Source organism: Panthera pardus, unplaced genomic scaffold (genome assembly GCF_024362965.1).
Source record: "Panthera pardus isolate Hobbes unplaced genomic scaffold, ASM2436296v1 HiC_scaffold_8, whole genome shotgun sequence".
NCBI classification, from domain to species: Eukaryota; Metazoa; Chordata; class Mammalia; order Carnivora; family Felidae; genus Panthera; species Panthera pardus.
This window is the reverse complement of record NW_026527013.1, coordinates 60,335,961-60,355,467: the sequence shown is the minus strand read 5'-3', so window position 1 is coordinate 60,355,467 and position 19,507 is coordinate 60,335,961. Positions and strand designations below refer to the sequence as shown.

At 42.8% G+C, this 19,507-nt stretch overlaps 1 protein-coding gene across 10 annotated transcripts in view; it reads right to left on the bottom strand.

The window, feature by feature from the left end:
• The window catches only part of LOC109261385 (solute carrier family 41 member 3-like), a 319,912-nt gene that overhangs the window by 24,747 nt on the left and 275,658 nt on the right, over nt 1–19,507 (bottom strand). The window contains exon 10 of one of the 10 annotated variants that reach the window (XM_053896892.1): nt 4,883–6,970. The exons of 8 other annotated variants lie outside the window; for them this stretch is intronic. In XM_053896892.1, coding sequence (XP_053752867.1) covers nt 6,933–6,970 — 38 coding nt within the window. In that variant the 3' untranslated portion in view covers nt 4,883–6,932. Of the gene's footprint in view, nt 1–4,882; nt 6,971–19,507 lie in introns of those variants that run through there. One more of the 10 variants, XM_053896888.1, reaches the window with a different exon arrangement.

The window sequence follows — 19,507 nt, the reverse complement described above, 5'->3', positions numbered from 1 at the left end:
TAAGTCCCTCTGGATGTCAGAACTCACGAAGTCCGGCCCCTCCGCTTTTGCAAGCCAGACTTCAGGGGCTCTGCCTTTCCGGGTGGGCTGCCCCTCTGCTGCCCCGGCTCCCTCCCGCCAGTCCATGTAGTGCACACCACCTCTCTGCCCTTCCTACCCTCTTCTGTGGGTCTCTGGTCTATACTCGGCTCCAGAGAGTCTGTTCTTTTAGTCTTCTGGCAGTTTTCTGGGTTATTTAGGCAAATGCAGGTGGAATCTAAGTGATCAGCAGGACGAGGTGAGACCAGTGTCCTCCTTACGCCACCATTTTCCTTGCAAACCTAATTTTTTTTCAAAGAATCAGCTCCTAGCTGCATTGATCTGTCTTATTATTTCTATATCACTTAATTCTCCTCTACTTCTTATTATTTCTCTTCTTCTTGTGGCCATAGGCTTCATTATTTGTTCTTTTTCTAGCTCATTTATGAGTGAGTTTAGGTTATTTTAGACTTGGGCCTGTATTGCTATATACTTCTCTCTTAGGATGGCTTTTTCTGAGTCCCAAAGGTGTTGTACTGTTGTATTTTCATTTGTTTCCATGCATTCTTTAAATTTCTTCTTTGATTTCCTGGTTGGCCAATTCCTTGTTTAATAGCATGTTTAAACTCTGTGTGTTTGTGGCCTATCTAAATGTTTCTCTTGTGGTTGTCTTCAATTTCATAGTGTTATGGTAAGAAAACAGGCATGTTGTGGCTGGGTGGCTCAGTCAGTTAGGCGTCCGACTTCAGGTCATGATCTCACCGTTTGTGGGTTTGAGCCCTGTGTTAGGCTTTGTGCTGACTGCTTAGACCCTGGAGCCTGCTTCGGATTCTGTGTCTCCCTCTATCTCTGCCCCTCCCCTGCTCATGCTCCATCTCTCTCTCTGTCTCTCTGTCTCTCTCTCTCTCAAAAATAAACACTGGGGTTCCTGGGTGGCTCAGTTGGTTACGTGTCCGACTTCAGCTCAGGTCTCATGATCTCATGGCTTGTGAATCTGAGCCCTGCATCTGGCTCTTTGCTGTCAGCTCACAGCCTGCAGCCCACTTTGGATTCTGTCTCCCTCTTTCTCTGCCCTTTCCCCACTCACACTTTGTCTCTCTCAAAAATAAACATTAATTTTTTTTAATAATAATTAAACATTAAAAAATAATAAAGGAAACAGGCATGTTATGATCTCAATCTTTTTGCACTTGTTGAGGCCCAATTTGTGACCTAGTATGTGGTCTATTCTGGAGAATGTCCCATGTGCTTTTGAAAAGAATGTCAAAATGTTAGGATGTTATCTTCTGAATATATCTCTTAAACCCATCTGGCCCAGTTTGTTATTCAATGACATTTCCTTGTTGCTTTTCTGCTTAGATGATCTGTCCAGTGATGGAATTGAGGTGTTAATGTCCACTACAATTATTGTATCAATATCAGTGGTTTACTTAATGTTGTTATTGTTTTATATATCTGGGTGCTCCCACCTTGGGTGCATAAATACTTAAAATTTTTACATCTTTTTGTTGGATAGATACCTTTGTTATAATAATGTGCCTTTTGTCATGTCTTGTCACTATCTTTGGTTTAAAATCTAGTTTGCCTGATACAAGTATCATTACTCCTACTTTATTTGCACCTCTATTTTCGTGATCAGTGTTACTCCATTCCTTCACTTTCAATCTGCAGGAGTCTTTAAGTCTAAAATGAGTCTCTTATAGGCAGTACAGATCTTGTTTTTGTTCTTGTTTATCCATTCTGACACCCTGTCTTTTGATTAGATCATCTTGATTAGATCATTCAGGGTAATTATTGCTAGATATGTATTTAGTGTCATTTTATTACTCATTTTGTTATTGTTTTTGGACAATTTCTCTGTTGCTTTCTTGTCTTTATCAGTTTTCTTCTTTCCTTTCCACTCAGAGTCCCCTTTAATATTTATTTCAGGGCAGGTTTAGTGGTAACAGACACCTTTAGATTCTGTTCAACTGGGAAATTTTTCATCTCTCTTTCTATGCAAAATGATACCCATGCAGGATAGAGTGTTCTTGGCTGAATATTTTTCCCCTTCAGCACTTTGAGTCACTTAGATCTCTGGACATGACATCATCTTGATCTTTCATTTGAGATGAGTTCCTTTGTCTAGGACTTTTGCCTTTAATTGCCTTTAATGAGTCAGGTACTGTGTGGAATGAGAAATTTGATTCAGTGTTTTCACATTTCATTGCAAACAATGGTACTAATTATGATGATGAGTAAGAACATCAGCAGTAATTTGGAGTACCACAAACTCTAGGAATTTCCACCTTGCTAATGTCCATCCTGTGCTAGACTTCAGTGAGGGCCAATCAATTCTTAACTCCATTTTCTTTTCAACCAAAAAACCATCTGGTCGTCCTTCTGGGAGCAGGCACCAAGTGACAGCCAGCTGTTGAGAAGGTCACTAGTAAGTATCCTAGGACCTCACTGGGATGACTGAACTCATGCACACAGCCTCCCAAAGTAGACCTCCAGCAGCATGTCCAGATATGCTCCCATGAACATTTCCCATGGAATTCTAAAAAAAAAAAAAAAAAAAAAAAAAAAAATATATATATATATATATATATATATATATATATATATATATATATATAAACAGGTGGCAGGTAAACAGAACAACCTGTGAAGATGGCACTAGAGTGGGTCTGTGACCCAAGGTGATGAGGGTGGGCCACCAGGTGACTGTGGGCCCAAGACTTCAAGTACTCATTGATGGCAAGACAGGTAGGCTTTAGCCATCCTGAGAAGGGCCCCAGCTCTGGAGAGGGGCCTTGTAGTAATTTTGATGTTCTCACGACTGGAATCTATGCGGAAAGGTGGGAGTTCTGGTGCCTCCCTTGTACCTCCATAGCAGGTTCCCAGCTCTAGGTGAGGTTTGGAAATATTGGGAAATGAAAAATGAATACTGGAACCATAAAGAAGGGCACAGGAGCCAGACCTATGTCTTCTTGTGCCCAGCAGCCCCAGTAAGACCCTGTGTGCAGAAGGTCCTAGAGCATGTGGGTTGACCTTTGCCTGCCACCCCAGTGACCTGGAATCACAATGCTGGCCTAGCCCTGCACCCTTCTCCAGAGCCACCCTCAGGTGGGTGGATAGTGCACCAATCCTCTGACACCACAGTAATGATCCTGCTAGTGATGCCAGGCTCCTGGACCTCTGCTTCCCTTTCTGCACTGAAATCTTATCTCTTGCCCATTTCCCTGGAGCTCTGAAGGACAAAGCTACCTAAAAGCATCCACAAGGTATCCACAGCACCTGAGCAATCATGATCAGGAAGGACATGGATCACTTCTTCTTGAGCCTCGGATCTCCTTCCCAAGCCAAGGACACATGGAGTGTCTCAAGCATGATCCTGGGTGCCTCTGAAGCAAACCTCATGGCCTGCAAGGTGTGACCCTGGAAGCCTTGGAAATGGACTTGGAAATGTTTTCTAGGAGGTCCTGGGGACAGTAATTTTTGGAGAGATGTTTGCTAAAACGTTTAGAGTCTCCTGAATAGATTCTCATGCCTACTGGGACTACTTCCAGGCTCTGGAGGGACATAAAAAATTTCCCAGTACCATGGCAAAGGAGAGGAGGAAATCCCTTCAGAGGCTTCTCAGAGTAGGAGGAGTTGTTCCCAGGCTCCAAGTGGCCTTGGGAAATCTACAGGGGCATGGGCAGGCATGGACTGCAAAATTGAAACCATGAAAGTACTTGAAGAGTTGTGTATTTATCATATTTATTTCATAATTCCAGTGTGGAGAACTTTCAAAAAATTTTTAAAACCACTTGGAAGTCATAAGGGAAAGATTGATAAGCTTGACCATACAGAATGTTTGTAATAAATAATCATTAAGTGGTACCAGGGAAGTAAATTGCAGCACATCCATACAATGCAATATTATCCATTTTTGGTTTATTTATATCATTATAATGAGATAGATCTGTAGGTTCTGAGATAGAAACATGTTCATGAACTACTAAATGAATATAGCAAATGCTAGAATTGCCAAAGTGTAGACAGAAAAAAAAAATATGGAACTTTTTCAAACTTCTATGGAAAGGCAGGGAATTGGAATAGCGTAAACATTTGTGAAGGACAAGAATAAAGTCTTTCCTATACCCTGGTGTCAACAGTCAAAAACTGGCTTCATAAACTATAAGCCACACTTCCTCCTGTCTGCTGTCTCCTACTTACAGTCCTGTGGCAGGCAGCTGACATCCCAGCTCCTTCAAGGCCCAAGTGAACTGGGAGCCAATAGGACCCTAATCTTCAGGGTCCCTGTGTCCTCAGCCTTTCCCCTCATACTGGGAGCCCCAGGCAATTCATTCATCTGCCTCAGCCATGCAAGTCTGTTGCTACCTGTCCCGACCTACACTAAGTGTAGTTCTTCAGTCCAGGAGCCTTGGGCTGCCTTCCCAAGGGAAGTTTATTCCTTTGCAGAGCACATAGGAGGGAAGGGTTAACTTTTTGCACCTGGACCCACCATATAGACATTGTGTGCTTTCAACTACCAGTAACCCAAACTTACAGAAGTCTTGGGTTTGTTGGCACAGCCATGGCCACAATAGCAAGTTCAGGAGTGCCAGAAGGAAAGGGGAGATACACACACACACACACACACACACACACACACACACACCCTGATGGTTAATTGGTACTCTTGCCAGGGCCTGCAGTGGTGGCAGCAGAAAAGTATTCTTTTAGTTAAAGCAAACTAGCTAAATTTTATTTTCTATTTACTTTAAGGTGAGGACTGGCAAAGTGATAGATCCTGAGGTTTAGAGTAATCATAATAAGTATCACTGTTGTTACTCATCAGTCTTGTCATTGTTACCATTTTTGTAGTTAATTGTGATTGACTGCATAAAATTTCTCTATCCACTGACAGTGTACAATTTATTGAAGACAGTGCAAGAGGGGGTTTCAGTACATGGAATTTTCTGTATCTTTAAGAACGTGAATTGCTTGCTCCAACCTGAGAAGCCCTAACCCACAACATGAAGCAACCAGCCTTGGAGTTCCTCTCATTTTTAGTCCTGATTCTAAGTTAGGAAAGCTAACTAATCACATAAAATGCCTTCTTCTAGCCAATATGCTTCCTGTTTCCCCAGTCACAACCTCTGATCAGGCTGTACATTCCTTTTCACCCCATAAAGCTTTCTACTTCTCCCTATGCCTTTGAGTCTCTTCCAAAAGAGCACATGGTCATGGCTGAGTCCCTTGCTATTTAGAGCAAGCTCTGAATGAACAGTGTGTGTTCTCATTTGGGTGGTCTTTACTGATGTCTAGGGAGATTAGTAGACAGGGACCAAATAAAGCGCCCAGAATATATATGTTTTATAAGTTAACTTTTTTTCCCAAATGAGTTATTTATTTATCCATACAGCTTAAAAAAACTGAGATATAATTCACATACCACAAAATCTACTCTTTTAAAAGTGTACAATTCAGTTATTTACAGTCTATTCAGGAAGTTATACAAACCGTCATCATTGTCTAATTCCAGAACATTATCACCACCTCAAAAAGAAACCCAGGTTCAGGGCATCTAGTGTGAAGCATGGCGGTCATATTTAACAATACTCTGTTGTATACGAGAAAGTTAACTGTAAAAGTAGAGCTTTAATATTCTCATCATAATGACAACAACAAAATGATAATTATGTGAAAAAAGGATGCCTTCACTAATCTTACAGTGATAACCATTTCACAATATGTACATGTATCAAATCATCACATTGTACATCTTACACTATACAATGTTATATGTCAACCATATTCCAGTAAAGTTGGAGTGGGGAAGAGAAACCCAGCCCTGATTAAATGATCACTTCCTTTTCCACCCCCCTCCCAACCCCTGGCAATCACCAATATGCTTTTTTTCCCTCTATGGATTTGCCTATTCTGAATATTTTAAGTAAATGGAATAAAATATGTAGCCATGTACGTCTGCCTTCTTTCTTATGCTTAGCATCATGTATCTAAGGCTCACCCATGTTTTAACATATACCAGTGCTTTATTACTCACCTTAATATTTTATGTACATAATATTAAAAATATATATGTACACCGACATATATATATTCATGTGCCACCAAGTCCCTTATTTTTAAATTGTGGAAAATATACATAACAAAACACTGGTTGTTGCAACACTTAAGGCTTCTGGGGGCCTGGAAAAAGGAAAGCTCTGAGCCAGAAACTCAGTCCCTGGACTAGGGAGTATGGGGGCTGTCAGTGGTGGAGGTGGTAGACACCACAGAGGGAGCTCTGCTGAGGGGGTAGGTGGTGGCAGCGGTCTGCACTAGCTGTGTGGAATAAAAACAAAGAGAAAGAATCACCAAAAGCAAGGAAAAGTGGAAAAAGCTCAAGACAAGGACAAGACATAATAGAATCAGGGCTGTGCTATTTACGAGTTGGACCTACAGAACTTGAAATTATTTCTGAAAAATACTGAAGTTTTGGGCCCTTCACTACTTCCTCATAAGGAAGTATGCCAGAGACAACATGGCACACCGAGCATGACGGTTGACAAATCACTGTCAGTTATTTTGCAGGAATACAAATTGAGGCACTTCAGTTCCTCTAAACTTTGAGTTGAGCCTGACTTCTTTATTGTTGTTTCTGTCCTTAGTCTTCATCTGAATCCTTCACTGCTGGTTCTGTCCACTCACCAGACATGATTGACTCATTCAGGTGCATTAGATGGTCATTACACCTTTTTTCCTCTCCTATATCTCAATGTTACTCTCAACTGGAATATTTTAACCTGAACAATTCAGATCGGTTTGCTGTTCCCATGTTGCTTTTCAGACCAGTTTAATATCACATCATCTTCACAGCTAGTGCTTGCTCACGTTGGCCTGTGAACTCACCTTTGTTAGGACAGTTGACACATTCAGGGCTACACAGCCTGAGAGATGGGCAGAACAGGCGCCTGTCCTGGGAAGAGTAGCCAGGTTTGGGAAATAATCCCCAGAGAGAAAACATTAGAGAACTTGGCATAGCACTGAGATAGAGATAACCAGTCAAGAATGGGAAAGGTCCTTGTACTAAAATCCTGGCTGGCTATATTCTAGCCTTACAGAAAACAAAGAGGCAAGTGGCTTACACTGCAGGACATTTTTTGGATAGAACAAGGGAAATTTGATGACATGGGGTTTTTAGTAAGATGAAGTCTGGCAGTAAAGGATAGTATAAGGCAGAGTGGTGGAGGGAACAAACAGTCTTTCATCCTGGGGGTTATATAATAAAAATGCCGACTCGTGATTGCCATAAACAATGTCATCTAGCTTCTGTGGTCCTACTTCTTCATTGCTAAAAGTAAAAGACTTACAGATTTAGCCATTTTTAACTATGTGAAATAGACTAGGTGTGACACTTCTTGAAAGAAGTTTCCCCTGCAAGATATGTGGCAGAATATATCTTTCAATGTAACAAAATATTATTGAAGGTCATAACTGCTGCTGTGCAACTTTAGTTTTTCTCTAGAAATTTCTGCCCCCTGAATGGTGCACATTGTTATATTTTTCTTTCTTTTATGTTTCAAATAGAGCATTTATTTATTTTTTTTTTTTTTTTAATTTTTTTTTCCAACGTTTTTTATTTATTTTTGGGACAGAGAGAGACAGAGCATGAAGGGGGGAGGGGCAGAGAGAGAGGGAGACACAGAATCGGAAACAGGCTCCAGGCTCCGAGCCATCAGCCCAGAGCCTGACGCGGGGCTCGAACTCACGGACCGCGAGATCGTGACCTGGCTGAAGTCGGACGCTTAACCGACTGCGCCACCCAGGCGCCCCTCAAATAGAGCATTTAAATTTGACTTGCTTATCCACACAGATCCTGGAAATAAGAGCTTCAGCCCAGCAAAAATTTTTTTAAAAAGACTCAATACAGTGCCATTAAGTACTACATTCCTGCCCTGCCACAACTTGCCCCACCCACTCAGAGCCAGCAGCACACTCAGAAGACAGCAGCCCAGCCCTTCTTAGGAATCCACTATGCCACCTACCCTCTGGTTACTAGAAGGCCAGCAGGGAGCCAGTCCTGGCAGTGCTCTCCTACCGATGGGAGTACCAGGGGCCTCCAACATCCTGCTCTCACATCTGAGACTCTTCAGGCCCACCCCTGACCTTGCTCCTGAGACCCGCCCAGATCCAGCATATTCAGGAGCAGGGTGTGGCCAGAGGCATCTGGCTGCGGAGCCCAAGGTCATTGGAGCCCCTTCTGGCCCTCAGTGCAGCCCAGCCCTGGCCCTAACTGCCCCTTTTGCCTAACCCCAACTTGCCTTAACCAAACCACAACCATCATCACAACCAGAAGAACCAACCAGGCCATGCTGCCCTTCTTGGAGTCCCATGTGCCACCCACCCACCCAAACCAGGACCCAGTTAAAGCTATCCTTTCAACAGCAGACAAAAATGAGAGCTTCAGAGGGAGGGGGGGCTCTGAAGAGGAGTGCAGCTCCTGAAAAGGAGGGTGGCCATGCGTGGCCTGGGTCAGGACAGGAGGCAGTGCCCTGGGGCTGGCAGTCACCTGAAGGTCCTGAGAAGTGCCATCTCTTGAGGAGGGTTCCACTCTGATTCCTGCCCAGCCTCAAAGTGCAACTGGGATGTGTTTCTGTGTTTCTCTCTTTGCTTTTGAGTTTTGTCTTTATGTCAAGTGACCCTGGACTTGCTGAGAGTGGCTCACTGTTTCCTGAGAGCAGCAGCAATAAGAGAGACAGTAGGGCCTGAGGTCTGGATCACTCTTGTCTCCTCAAGACTGGACGGGTTTTTTTTTACTTGCTCTAGGGGGAAGATGTCTGTCCCTTGGTAAAGCAGCCTGAGTATCATGAAAAGAAGGGCTGTCTCTTCATAAGTTGGAGCCTCATCCCAGGGCTTAGATGGTTGGGGTACCAAGTGAATTGCTTGGGGCTCCCAGGATTCCATGGGGAAGAGGTTATAGGGAGCCCCTGGTTGGCCCTGGGTCTGGGTAAGGTTCGAAGGGGAAAGGCTGGGATGCTGTCTGCCCACCCAGCGGTAGGGGGACAGAGATGGCTACAGGGACTGAAGTGGGTAGGTGAAGTTTGGGGGTTGGAGGTAGGGATGGAAAGAGGCAGGAGGTGTCTGGAGGGAGCCTCACTTGAGGTGGTGACAGCAGCAGCAGAAAAGGGTGGGAGGCATAAGCCTACAGCACCCTATTTTCCCAGGCAGTCTCTCACCCAGGTTCAGGGTTGGGTAGCTGAAGTGTCTGGGAGAAAAGCCAAGTGGCTCATTTTCTGTGCTAAACCTGAACTTCCTGCCCTTCTCTTACTCCTTCATGCATTGCTCCACCCAGGCCCTCCTTAAACACTGGTCATACTTCTGGCTTCTGCTCTGTGGATGACACTAACAGGACAGGGTGGAACCACAGTTTCAGCTTCGCAGTGACCAGTGCAGGTGCCTGGCCAGCCCTGCCTCTGATACCACATCTGGCGCAGGATCACTGTGAGGTGGCCACTGGCAGATTCACTTAGGCTAGGAACTGAGGCTGCAAAGGCCCAAATGACTTGCCTAAGTCCAGTAGAAGGATTAAAACCTAGGTGTGGTGACCCCTAAAGCTGTGTCTAAAGAACAGACCATCTACCACAGAAACAGGTTGTAGAAGAGTAAATGGGTCATGGTGGGGTGGGGGTTGGCTCTTGCCTGGATTGGTCTGTTTCCTCACTTCCTTCCTACTGCCTGGAAGCCCTGTACTTCCATCTCCTTCTAAACATCCTGCACTTTCCTATTGTCCTGTCCAGTCTGAGATAGAACAGAGGGATCTCTGCCTCTGGAGTGAAGATTAAGTTTATTATTCAGACGTAGAGTCATGTAAAAGGCTAACAAAATTAAAATTTCACATAAAAATCATGTAGAATGCTAATGGTTTGGATGAGGTGAAGATGGCAGGAGGTCTCTCAGACTCCTGTTAGTGATTGAGGCTTGGTCCAGGAGGGAGGGAGAAGGGAGAAGAATCTCACCTTTGGTGAACTTGACCCACATAGAGCCTCTGTTTAAAAATTTCATCTATTCAGTGTTTTATCCATAATCACATTTTTCTGAGCCCCTTTCCACATCTGGCCCAGAGTTCTCATAGAGCTCACAGGCCGGAGACATCATCAGAGTGTAAACACAGCACTGGCACCTACACAACCTGCCTGACATGCAGCTTTTGATTGCCAAGGTAGCCATTTCAAAGATATCCATTGTGAATAAACCCATTGCCAGCTGTTTGACACAGCTACTGGGGAAACAGCTAGATGAGAAACCAGGTCACAGCAACTATGAAATTCCCCTTTTATTAAGCCCTGGATAACTGACCACTTGAGTGACTCCCTTCTTATACTTTAATCCCTATAATTTTCCAATAAAGAGTGAACCTTGAAACCCTTGACACACCTCCTGAGACTTCAATAAAGGCACACTCCCAAGTCTGCTTTTCTCTCCCTACCTGAGACCCTAACGTGTGGCCCTTGGGTGTGCTGTGTACCCTCCAGGACCTGTGAGTATTTTTTTTCAAAGTTCTTTGGTGGTTGTTGCTGTGGTGCATCTTGCAATCATAATAAGAACCACAAGGGCCAGTCCAGCCTCAACAGTGGCTCTGGATGGGGAAATGCCTGTGGGTACTCATCACAAGTAGTACATGCCCAGGTGAGGGCCTCAGGCACTCCTAACTGATAGCATCACTATCAATTGACTGAGACTGACACTAAACAGACTAAGGGACCCAAGTGAGACCATAGAGGCCTGCAGGAGAGAGTGAGGCCCAAGATGGTCTTCATGAAGGAAGTGCCATCTGAGTTGGGTCTACAAGATGAGCCAGGGGCAGCCACTGAGCTGGAACAAAAACATGACAAATGGATGAACAAATGAATGAATGAATGAATGGCTATCCATCTAGCAGAGAATGAAGCAGGGAAGCTCACCCATGCTGAGGGCTGAAACACAGTGCACACTGGGTGTGTTAGTCCATTCAGGTTGCTATAACAAAATATAGCAGACTGGATAACTTATAAAAAGCAAACCTATTTGGAGGCTGAAAGTCAAGATCATGGTACCAGCATGGTTGGGTAAGGGACCTTTTCCTGGTTCATATCTGGTGGCTTCTTGCTATGTCTTTGCATGGTGGAAGGGACTAGGTGTCAGTGTGGAGCCTTTTTATAGAAGCACTAATCTCATTCATGAAACTCTAGCCTCATTACCTAAACACGTTCCAAGGGCCCCAGCTCCTAACAATTTCACATTGGGCATTAGGATTTCAACATATGAATTTGGAGCAGGGGAGGGGACAGGGAATAAACATTCAGATCATAGCACAGACAGAATGCTGGTGAGGCCTATGGTGTAATGCCTGCCTCACTCACTTAGGGAAAGAATGTGGCACTGATGCTTTGGAGGGGAGACAGTGAACACAGCATGTTAGAAGGGGTATGTGCTACAGAGGAAAGATGGGGACTCAGGAAGCTTATAAGTGGGCTGGAGTGGACAGGAGGGGGCTATGAACAGCAGGGGCAGGGGACAGTCATGTTGAAGAGATTGCACAGGACATCGTGCCCGCTGTGAGGACTTTTCCTCCAGGTGGGGCAGCTTATGCTGAGCAGGGGTGGGGCTCTGAATGCCCTGAAGGTATGAAGTGAGTAATAGCTAGGGAGACTTGGGGTGGGGGAGGCTGTCACTATAGATTGTGTAGGCAGGGAAGCCTTCTCTTAGGAAGTGACATGTGAGCTGATATGTATCTCTTGTATGGACCACGTTTCTAGCTTGCTAAATGTGGTGTTTTAGCATGTGCATCTGCCTACATGTGTACACTGGACACGCCTTGTTGTAACAACCCATTGGTATGTCTGAGTCACTTCATCTAGGCCTCCAGCCTTCCTGCTCACCATTTCTTTTTTCTTTTTTTTTCAGACAAAATAGACTTTATTTTTTTAAATTTTTTTAATATATGAAATATATGAAATTTATTGTCAAATTGGTTTCCATACAACACCCAGTGCTCATCCCAAAAGGTGCCCTCCTCAATACCCATCACCCACCCTCCCCTCCCTCCCACCCTCCATCAACCCTCAGTTTGTTCTCAGTTTTTAAGAGTCTCTTACGCTTTGGCTCTCTTCCACTATAACCTCTTTTTTTTTTTTCCTTCCCCTCCCCCATGGGTTTCTGTTAAGTTTCTCAAGATCCACATAAGAGTGAAACCATATGGTATCTGTCTTTCTCTGTATGGCTTATTTCACTTAGCATCACACTCTCCAGTTCCATCCACATTGCTACAAAGGGCCATATTTCATTCTTTCTCATTGCCATGTAGTACTGCACTGTGTATGTAAACCACAATTTCTTTATCCATTCATCAGTTGATGGACATTTCAGCTCTTTCCATAATTTGGCTATTGTTGAGAGTGCTGCTATAAACATTGGGGTACAAGTGCCCCTATGCACCAGTACTCCTGTATCCCTTGGGTAATTCCTAGCAGTGCTATTGCTGGGTCATAGGGTAGGTCTATTTTTAATTTTCTGAGGAACCTCTACACTGTTTTCCAGAGTGGCTGCACCAATTTGCATTCCCACCAACAGTGCAAGAGGGTTCCCATTTCTCCACATCCTCGCCAGCATCTATAGTCTCCTGATTTGTTCATTTTGGCCACTCTGACTGGCGTGAGGTGATATCTGAGTGTGGTTTTGATTTGTATTTCCCTGATGAGGAGCGACGTTGAGCATCTTTTCATGTGCCTGTTGGCCATCCGGATGTCTTCTTTAGAGAAGTGTCTATTCATGTTTTCTGCCCATTTCTTCACTGGGTTATTTGTTTTTTGGGTGTGGAGTTTGGTGAGCTCTTTATAGATTTTGGATACTAGCCCTTTGTCCGATATGTCATTTGCAAATATCTTTTCCCATTCCATTGGTTGCCTTTTAGTTGTTGGTTGTTTCCTTTTTGTTGGTTGTTTCCTTTGCTGTGCAGAAGCTTTTTATCTTCATAAGGTCCCAGTAATTCATTTTTGCTTTTAATTCCCTTGCCTTGGGGGATGTGTTGAGTAAGAGATTGCTATGGCTGAGGTCAGAGAGGTCTTTTCCTGCTTTCTCCTCTAGGGTTTTGATGGTTTCCTGTCTCACAATCAGGTCCTTTATCCATTTTGAGTTTATTTTTGTGAATGGTGTGAAAAAGTGGTCTAGTTTCAATCTTCTGCATGTTGCTGTCCAGTTCTCCCAGCACCATTTGTTAAAGAGACTGTCTTTTTTCCACTGGATGTTCTTTCCTGCTTTGTCAAAGATGAGTTGTCCATACATTTGTGGGTCTAGTTCTGGGGTTTCTATTCTATTCCATTGGTCTATGTGTCTGTTTTTGTGCCACTTGCTCACCATTTCAACTTAGAGGAATCATTCTCCAAGGGGTATCCTTTTCAAACAGCAACCAATCCATCCTGTGTCCACAACTCCAACCACTTCATCTATCAGACTCTCACACTTGGGGCCACTATCCACCTGCCCTAATAATGCCAGGGCCATGTACCAGAAAACTAGGGACAACCTCTATGTTCCAGAGTCCTGAAAGTATTCAAGCCAGCCAGTCCTAAGCCTGCTTAACTTTCCTACTTGTTCCTTTCTAAGAAAACTGGAATAAGGAACTTTCTTACATTTTCCCACCTACTCCCTCTGCCTCCTGACCACCATGGCACATGTGGCCCTGTATGGTGTGATTTGCCCCTCCTCTGGGAGCTCTGAGTAAAAACTGTCTTTTCAATAAAAGGCCATCTCCTGATATGTTTACCGTACTATAACACACTTATGAATACACAATATTTTAAAATAGTGAATGTCAAGAGACCTCCTAGGCATTTTGAAGAGTGGACAAATGAGTAAACTATGCATCTTTTCATAATATTCTCAAGTTTAATACATTAAAATATATTAGAGTTCCTTTCCCCCATAAAGTTTCAGACTTCATAAGAATGGAGGGCATATAGGAAATTATATGGATGAGACCAGGCATCTGAGGAAGAGACTGGGAATGCACAAGTGATAGAAGAAAGTACAAGATGAAGCCCCCTGGAAGATATTAGCTCCAGGCTTGTTTATTTGGGAACACCAATCTTCCAGAGAATTTCCAGAGAAGTACCTTGAGAGGGGGTGGTGGGAGCTGAACTTGACTGTTGACCCTATGGAAGGAAGGGCTGAGAATTTCAGAGGGCTGTGGTTCTAGGAGCAGCCTGGCCCAAAGGAACCACACAGAAAACTCTTCCCCAAGACTGCTGTCCTGGTTAGAATAAGGTTCAGCTGCTGTCAAAGAGGTCCCTTGCATGAGTTTGCATCTCTCTCCTGCTTGGTCTAGAGGCAGACAGTCCAGGGCTGGCCTGGTAGGGCTGCTCCAGGAAGCCCCTCTCCCTGAAGCCTTGTCATCCCAGAGGAGTTGCCCTTGTCCACACAGGCCAGGATGGAGCTCACATCCCAGAAGCAGGACAGGGAGAGAAGCAGAAAGTGCCTGATTCTCTCTGCTAGGAGACATCCCAGAAGTACAAATCACTTTGCTTCCCATCCAGGGGGGACATCCTGGTCACACAACCAGCCCAGCCACAGAGGATGCTAGGAACTCTGTAGCCTGAGCAGCCATATGCGCAGTTCAAAGTCAGGTGTCTGGTTACTTGCAGTAGTGGATAATGCCACCGGGAGCCACATGGACATGTCTGCCACATCCCTTTAAAAAACGTTCCCTCCCACCACCCAACCACCCCATATCCCGAGATCATGTTTTATAAGAGATTGTCTATGAGATAAATTGCATTAATTCATAATTCAAGAACCAGTTGAAAATCATAGGCCAGTGGATGCTTTTCATTAGATTTGCTAGCAAATTGCTAGTGTAACCCCATTATGAACTCTGAAGCTCTTTGGCTGGCAAAGGTGACTGGGCCAGAGAGTGGGAGAATAATAGAAAAGTACCAAATGATAAGATAAGAACCATATGGTCCTGTCAATAGATGCAGAAAAAGCATTTGACAAAATACAGCATCCTTTCTTGATGAAAGCCCTCAAGAAAGTCGGGATAGAAGGAACATACTTAAACATCACAGAAGCCATTTCTGAAAAGCCCACAGCTAATGTCAACCTCAATGGGGAAAAACTGAGAGATTTCCGCCTGAGATCAGGAACATGACTGGGATGTCCACTCTCACCTCTATTGTTTAACATAGTATTGGAAGTCCTAGCATCAGCAATCCAGACAACAAAATGAAATAAAAGACATCAAAATTGGCAAAGATGAAGTCAAATTTTCACTTTTCGCAGATGAAATGATACTCTACATGGAAAACCCGACAGACTCCACCAAAAGTCTGCAAGAACTGATACGTGAGTTCAGCAAAGTCGCAGGGTACAAAATTAATGTACACAAATTGGTTGAATTTTTATATACCAATAATGAAGCAACAGAAAGAGAAATAAAGAAACATCCCATTCACAATTGCACCAAGAACCATAAAATACCTAGGAATAAACCTAACCAAAGATGTAAAAGATCTGTATGCTGAAAACTATAGAAAGCTTATGAAGGAAATTGAAGAAGATACAATGAAATGGAAAAACATTGCATGCTCAGGGATTGGAAGAATAAATATTGTTAAAATGTCAATAATACCCAAAGCAATCTATACATTCACAGCAATACCAATCAAAATTGCACCAGCATTCTTCTCAAAGCTAGAACAAACATTCTTAAAATTTGTATGGAACCACAAAAGACCCCGGATAGCCAAAGTAATATTGAAGAAGAAAACCAAAATGACAGGCATCACAATCCCAGACTTTGGTCTCTACTACAAAGCTGTAATCATCAAGACAGTATGGTATTTGCACAAAAACACATAGAGCAATGGAATAGAGACCCTAGAATTGGACCCACAAATGTATGGACAACTAATCTTTGACAAAGCAGAAAAGAGTACCCAATGGAAAAAACACAGTCTCTTTTACAAATGGTGCTGGGAGAACTGGACAGCAACATGCAGAAGAATGAAACTAGACCACTTTCTTACACCATACATACAAATAAACTCAAAATGGATGAAGGATATGAATGTGAGACAGGAAACCATCAAAACCCTAGAGGAGAAAGCAGGGAAAAACCTCTTTTACCTCAGCTGCAGCAATTTCTTACTTGACACATCTCCAAAGGCAAGGGAATTAAAAACAAAAATGAACTATTGGGACCTCATCAAGATAAAAAGCTTCTTCACTACAAAGGAATCAACAAAACTAAAAGGCAACTGACGGAAGGGGAAAAGATATTTGCAAATGATACATCGAATAAAGGGCTAGTATCTAACATCTATAAAGAACTCATCAAATTCCACACCCAAAAAACAAATAATCCAGTGAATAAATGGGCAGAAGACATGAATAGACACTTTTCCAAAGAAGATATCCAGATGGCCAACAGACACATGAAAAGATGCTCAAAGTCACTCATCATCAGGGAAATACAAATGAAAACTACAATGAGATATCACCTGACACCAGTCAGAGTAGCTAAAATGAACAAATCAGGAGACTATAGATGCTGGAGAGGATGTGGAGAAACAGGAACCCTCTTGCATTGCTAGTGGGACTGCAAACTGGTGCAGCCACTCTGGAAAACTATGTGGAGGCCCCTTAAAAAATTAAAAATAGAACTACCCTATGACTCGGAAATAGCACTGCTAGGAATCTACCCAAAGGATACAGGAGTACTGATGCATAGGGGCACATGTACCACAATGTTTACATCAGCAGTATCAACAATAGCCAAAGTATGGAAAGAGCCCAAATGTCCATCGATGGATCAATGGATAAAGAAGATGTGGTTTATATATAGAATGGAATACTACTTGGCAATGAGAAAGAATGAAATCTGGTCATTTGAAGCAATGTGGATGGAACTGGAGAGTATTATGCCCTCCAGGGTGAAATAAGCCAGGCAGAGAAAGAGAGATACCATACGTTTTCACTTATATGTGGATCTTGAGAAACTTAACAGAAGACCATGGGGGAGGGGAAGAGGGAAAAAAAAGTTACAGATTGGGAGGGAAGCAAACCATAAAAGACTCTTAAGGACTGAGAACAAACTAAGGGTAGATGGGGGGTGTGGGAGAGGGGAAAGTTGGTGATGGGCAGGGAGGAGGGCACTTGTTGGGATGAGCAGTGGGTGTTGTATAGAAACCAATTTGACAATAAATTATACTTAAAAATAAAAATAAATAAAAATTTCTCCATTAAAAAAAAGACTTACATGTAAGTCAAGAAACCACAAATCTCCTAGAAAAAACATAAGCAGTAAGCTTTTGAACATCATTCTGAACAGTATGTATGTATGTATGTATGTATGTATGTATTTTGGATCTGCCTTCTCACACAAGGGAAACAGAAGCAAAAATGAACAACTTTGATGACATCAAACTAAAAAGCTTTTGCACAGCAAAGGAAACCAATAATGAAATGAAAAGGCAATACACTGAATGGAAGAAGATATTTGCAAATGTTGCAAATACGGGAGTTAACATCCAAAATAGATAAAGAACTCACACAACTCAATAAAAAGTAAACAATCCAGGGGCGCCTGAGTGGCTCAGTAGGTTGAGCATCGGACTTCGGTCAGGTCATGATCTCACGGTCTGTGAGTTCGAGCCCCGTGTCGGGCTCTGTGCCGACAGCTCAGATCCTGGAGCCTGTTTCAGATTCTGTGTCTCCCTTTCTCTCTGCCCCTCCCCCACTCATGCTCTGTCTCTCTCTGTCAAACATAAATAAACATTAAAAAAAGTAAACAATCCAATTTAAAAATGAGCACAGCACCAGCATAGATATTTTTCCAAAGAAGACATACTCATGATCAACAGCCTCATGAAAAGATGGTCAATATCACTAATCATCAGAGAAATGCAAATCAAAAGCACAATGAAATATCACCTCATACCTGTCAGAATGGCTATTATCAAAAAAGATAAGAAATAGCAAGTATTGGCGAGGATATGGAGAAAAGGGAATGCTCATGCGCTGTTGGTGGGAATGTAAATTGGTGCAGCCACTGTGGAAAACAGTGTGATGGTTCCTCAAAAAAATTAAAAATAGAACTACCAGTCCATCAATTACAGTCTTTGGTATTTATTTTAAGAAAACAAAAATACTACTTCCAAGAGATCTATGTCTCCCAATGTTTATTGCAGCATTATTGACAATAGCCAAGATATGAAAGCAACCCAACTGTCCATCAATAGATGAATGGATAAAGAAGAATGTAATATACAGATACACAATGAAGTATTACATTAAAAAAGAATGAAATCTTCCCATTTGTGACAAATGGGTGGATCTGGAGGACATTATGCCAAGTGGAATAAGTCAGTGAAAGACATACCATATGATTTCACTTATATGTGGAATTCCTAAAAAATGAAACAAATAGAATCTGATTCATAGACACAGAGAATAATCTGGTAGTTGACAGAGGGGAGAGGATGGTGTTAGACGAAATGGGGAAAGGGTAATCTTCCAGGTACAAAGGTACAAACTCCCAGTTATAAAATAAATAAGACGTGGGGATGCAGCATACATAATGGGGAATATAGTTTATAATGTGTAACAACTCTGTATGGTGACAGAGGGTAGGTAGTGTTACCATGGTGTTAATTTTGCATGTATATAAATGTTAAACTACATTTTGTACATTTGAAACTCATATAATATTGTATGTTAACTATACTTCAATAAAAAAATAAAATACACAATTATAAAATAATCAAAGATGCTGACAAAGATTAATGTACAAAATGTTCACTGTGGTGTTGAGTATAATGGTCAAAAATTAGAAGCAATTTAAATGCCTTATCAATACGACGATCAGGTATGTATTGTACTATATAATAATTACCATACTGCTTAAAAATCATGTTTCTGAAGAAGCTTTGGCACTGTGGGGAGATACAATGAGCTTAGAAATGTGCTTTCTAATGAGGTCTGCTAAACTTCCTAGGTCCCAAAGGGGACTCTCAGTCTTGTTCAACAAATCTTATTTCTGACCCATCTTCACTCTCAGTAAAAACTACCACTGTCTTCGCAGTTTGAGTCAATAATCTAAAAATCGTTCTTGATTGTTTTCTTCCTCTGTCACTGGACAGTCATTTCCTAGGCCAGTTTTGCAGAAACTACCTTCTAAGACCTCCAGGCCACCCCCTCCTTCCCCCTCTAGTCCCCTTCTCTCCTATCCCCTCCACTTCTCCATTCCTTTGTGCCTTGCCCTCCCTAACCCCCAGATTCCCAGTACGCTAGGTCTCCTTTTTTTGGATGACCACAGTGACCTACTTCTCCTAGGGAGGGGCTCTGGCTCCCACTCTCCCACCTAGAGCCCACAGCAGCTAGATGTGTCATGCCCAATGGAAGTCAACTATATCAATCCCTGCCGGATCCCTGGCAGGAGTGGATCCCCTGCTCTTCAGAACAAAACCCAAACCCTTTC